At 60.0% G+C, this 2,500-nt stretch overlaps 1 protein-coding gene across 1 annotated transcript in view; it reads right to left on the bottom strand.

Moving 5' to 3' along the window:
* LOC125033611 (protein jagged-2-like) overlaps positions 1–2,500 on the bottom strand; it is a 22,449-nt gene that overhangs the window by 2,081 nt on the left and 17,868 nt on the right. The window contains exons 11-13 of the mRNA XM_047625270.1: positions 2,385–2,500; positions 2,113–2,263; positions 1–1,698 (exon numbers count right to left, since the gene is read on the bottom strand). The exon at positions 1–1,698 is cut by the window's left edge and continues 2,081 nt beyond it; the exon at positions 2,385–2,500 is cut by the window's right edge and continues 220 nt beyond it. Of these exons, the coding sequence (XP_047481226.1) occupies positions 1,124–1,698; positions 2,113–2,263; positions 2,385–2,500 (842 nt within the window). The 3' untranslated portion in view covers positions 1–1,123. The remainder of the gene's footprint in view (positions 1,699–2,112; positions 2,264–2,384) is intronic.

Genomic DNA, 2,500 nt, shown 5'->3' with positions numbered 1-2,500 from the left:
GATAGCCAGATATGCATCGTTACTGAACGTTCGTTAAACGTAGAGCATTCTGTCTAAGTCCTGCGCGAACGTTCGTAGAAACACCGGATTGCTGGATCGTCAGCGGGGCCGTTGGATGCACGTTCTTCCTTTTTCTTCGAGCAACGAACGTCCGTGGAAGCACCAGGTATGCACCATTCTGTCTAAGGAGTGCTTGGAGGTACTGGATATGCCTTATCTGTGAATTCTCGAGCTAATGAGGGATATGCATAGTCGAAGAACGTCCCAGGAGATTGAGGAGGATATGCGTCGTCAGTGGGTGTTCGCGGCCGCGGAAGTGAAGCCCGTTGGGGCTGCCTCACTCCGCGCTCGGCCGCCTGCATCGGAGTGAACGTTCAAAAAGCCTTTGGATATAAAATACATCATACCTGAACATTCGAGAGAGCCTCATAAGATCCAAGATGAGTTGCTTGGACATTGGTCACGAGGATCCGCAAAACGTTTACGAAAAAAAGGTCTTCACGACTTGACAGTTTTGGATACCACTTGTATCCCACGATTCATTCTAGGGTCACCAAGCGCCTGTCATCAACGCCGGCGGAGTCACTGGCCTTCGCTGTGACCCCAGCGGGCGTTCGTGAAGAGTTCTGGAAACGGTTCGAGGACGGTCGCAGGAGCACCGGAGACGTCGTCGTCACGAAGACGGTCATGAGGTTATGAGTGGGTGCTGTGACGCGGGCGCTCGAGGCGGAGGCCCCGAGGCCGCGTCACAGCAGTGTAAGGTCCATGAGGCACTGTACAAGAAGTCGTCACGAGGTTTCTTAGCCGCAAGCGAGCGTCGCACGCACCAGGGTCGCGTCGTCACCACTAAAACGTCCGCAGTCTCTGACCGCTTCGACGCCACCGCGCCATCACTTTACGGGGAGGGGGGGGGGGGGGGGAGGCACAATCGTCACTCGGGCGGGAGGAGCTCGAAGCTCCCCTTGGGGCGTCGTCAGAAGGGGAAATCCCCGCGTGAACACACTCGTGGCTTAGGCACTTGGGAACATGGCAGGCGCGAGGGGCGGGCCGCGGGCACGCACACGAGCACGCCCTCCCACGTCATGCTTGGGGTCCTGCAGGAGGGAGGACCGAAGTCCTTCTGCTATACGACCACCTCGCTCGTCATGTGGTCCGCCTCCGCCGCCCTCGGCGAGATGGCCTTCAGGTTGATCTCCTTCTGTATGCTCTTGCAGGCCGGGTCGTGCGGGGTGATGTTGCGCTCCACGTCGGCGTTCTGCACCTTGCGCATGGCCGCCGGCAGGCCGTGCGTCGGGGACTCGCAGTCGCTCAGGTCCGTCTCGGGCGTGGCCAGGCTGGCCTTCGGCACCTGAATGAGGCCCACGGGCGAGCCCAGGGGCGCCACCCGCGGGTCGCCGGGGCCCTGCGGGGTAACGCGCGAGCAGGAGGGCCCCGCCTCGTCGCCGGGGCCGCCGCAGAAGGACGAGGTCTTGAGGGGGTTGTGGTAGCGCCACAGCTTCTCCTCGTTCTCGTTGTTGGACTTCTCGACGTGGGTGTCCTCGGCGAGCTTGTGGCGCGAGGAGTGCGACGGGAAGGCGTTGCGGTGGTGCGCCTGCAGGTGGCGCCGCCGGCACTGCCAGTAGCCCAGCGCCGCCACCGCCAGGACCACCAGCACCACCAGCACCACCGTCACGGCCGCCAAGACCCCGTTGGCGATACCTGGCAGACAGAGACACGCTGCGTTAGAATTATTTATGTTTGTGGGGGGTGCACTATCCTCTCCCTCTCTCTCTCTTTCTCTCTCTCTCTCTCTCTCTCTCTCTCTCTCTCTCTCTCTCTCTCTCTTTCTCTTTCTTTCTCTCTCTCTCTCTCTCTCTCTCTCTCTCTCTCTCTCTCTCTCTCTCTCTCTCTCTCTCTCTCTTCTCTTCTCTCTCTTTCTCTCTTTCTCTCTCTCTCTGTCTCTCTCTCTCTCTCTCTCTATCTTTCTCTTTTCTCTCTCTCTCTCTCTCTCTCTCTCTCTCTCTCTCTCTCTCTCTCTCTCTCTCTCTCTCTCTCTCTCTCTCTCTCTCTCTCTCTCTTCCTCATGCTCCCCTTTTATTCACTCTCCCCATCTTTCCCCGCCCTCAAACTGACCTGGGTTCTCGCCGCTGACGACCGTCGTCTCCACCTTGACCTCGACGACGGCGGTGAGGGCGCTGACGGTGGTGAGCCTCTTGCTGACCAGCTCGCCGAGGGTCTTCGCCGCGACCGTGACGTCACCGTGAGGACCTCCTGTAGGATACGACTGTAGGGGGAGGGAGGGGGAAGGAGAGTAGTTAGCGAAGAATCACAATGGCTGCCATCATGGGAATCGATATCAACACAGAACAAGCACAGCGATGAAACGCAAGAAGACGAAGGCTCACCAGCGTGACCTCGACCGTGTCGTTGGTTCCGGCGACGAGGCCGCACAGGATGACGGGCGAGGGCGCGGCGGTGTGGCCGTGGCGCCCTGCCCAGGCCGCGCGCAGGCCGCGGCACA

Source organism: Penaeus chinensis, chromosome 16, assembly GCF_019202785.1.
Source record: "Penaeus chinensis breed Huanghai No. 1 chromosome 16, ASM1920278v2, whole genome shotgun sequence".
NCBI lineage: Eukaryota > Metazoa > Arthropoda > Malacostraca > Decapoda > Penaeidae > Penaeus > Penaeus chinensis.
The sequence above is the reverse complement of the archived record's forward strand: the minus strand, read 5'-3'. Positions and strand labels throughout refer to the sequence as shown.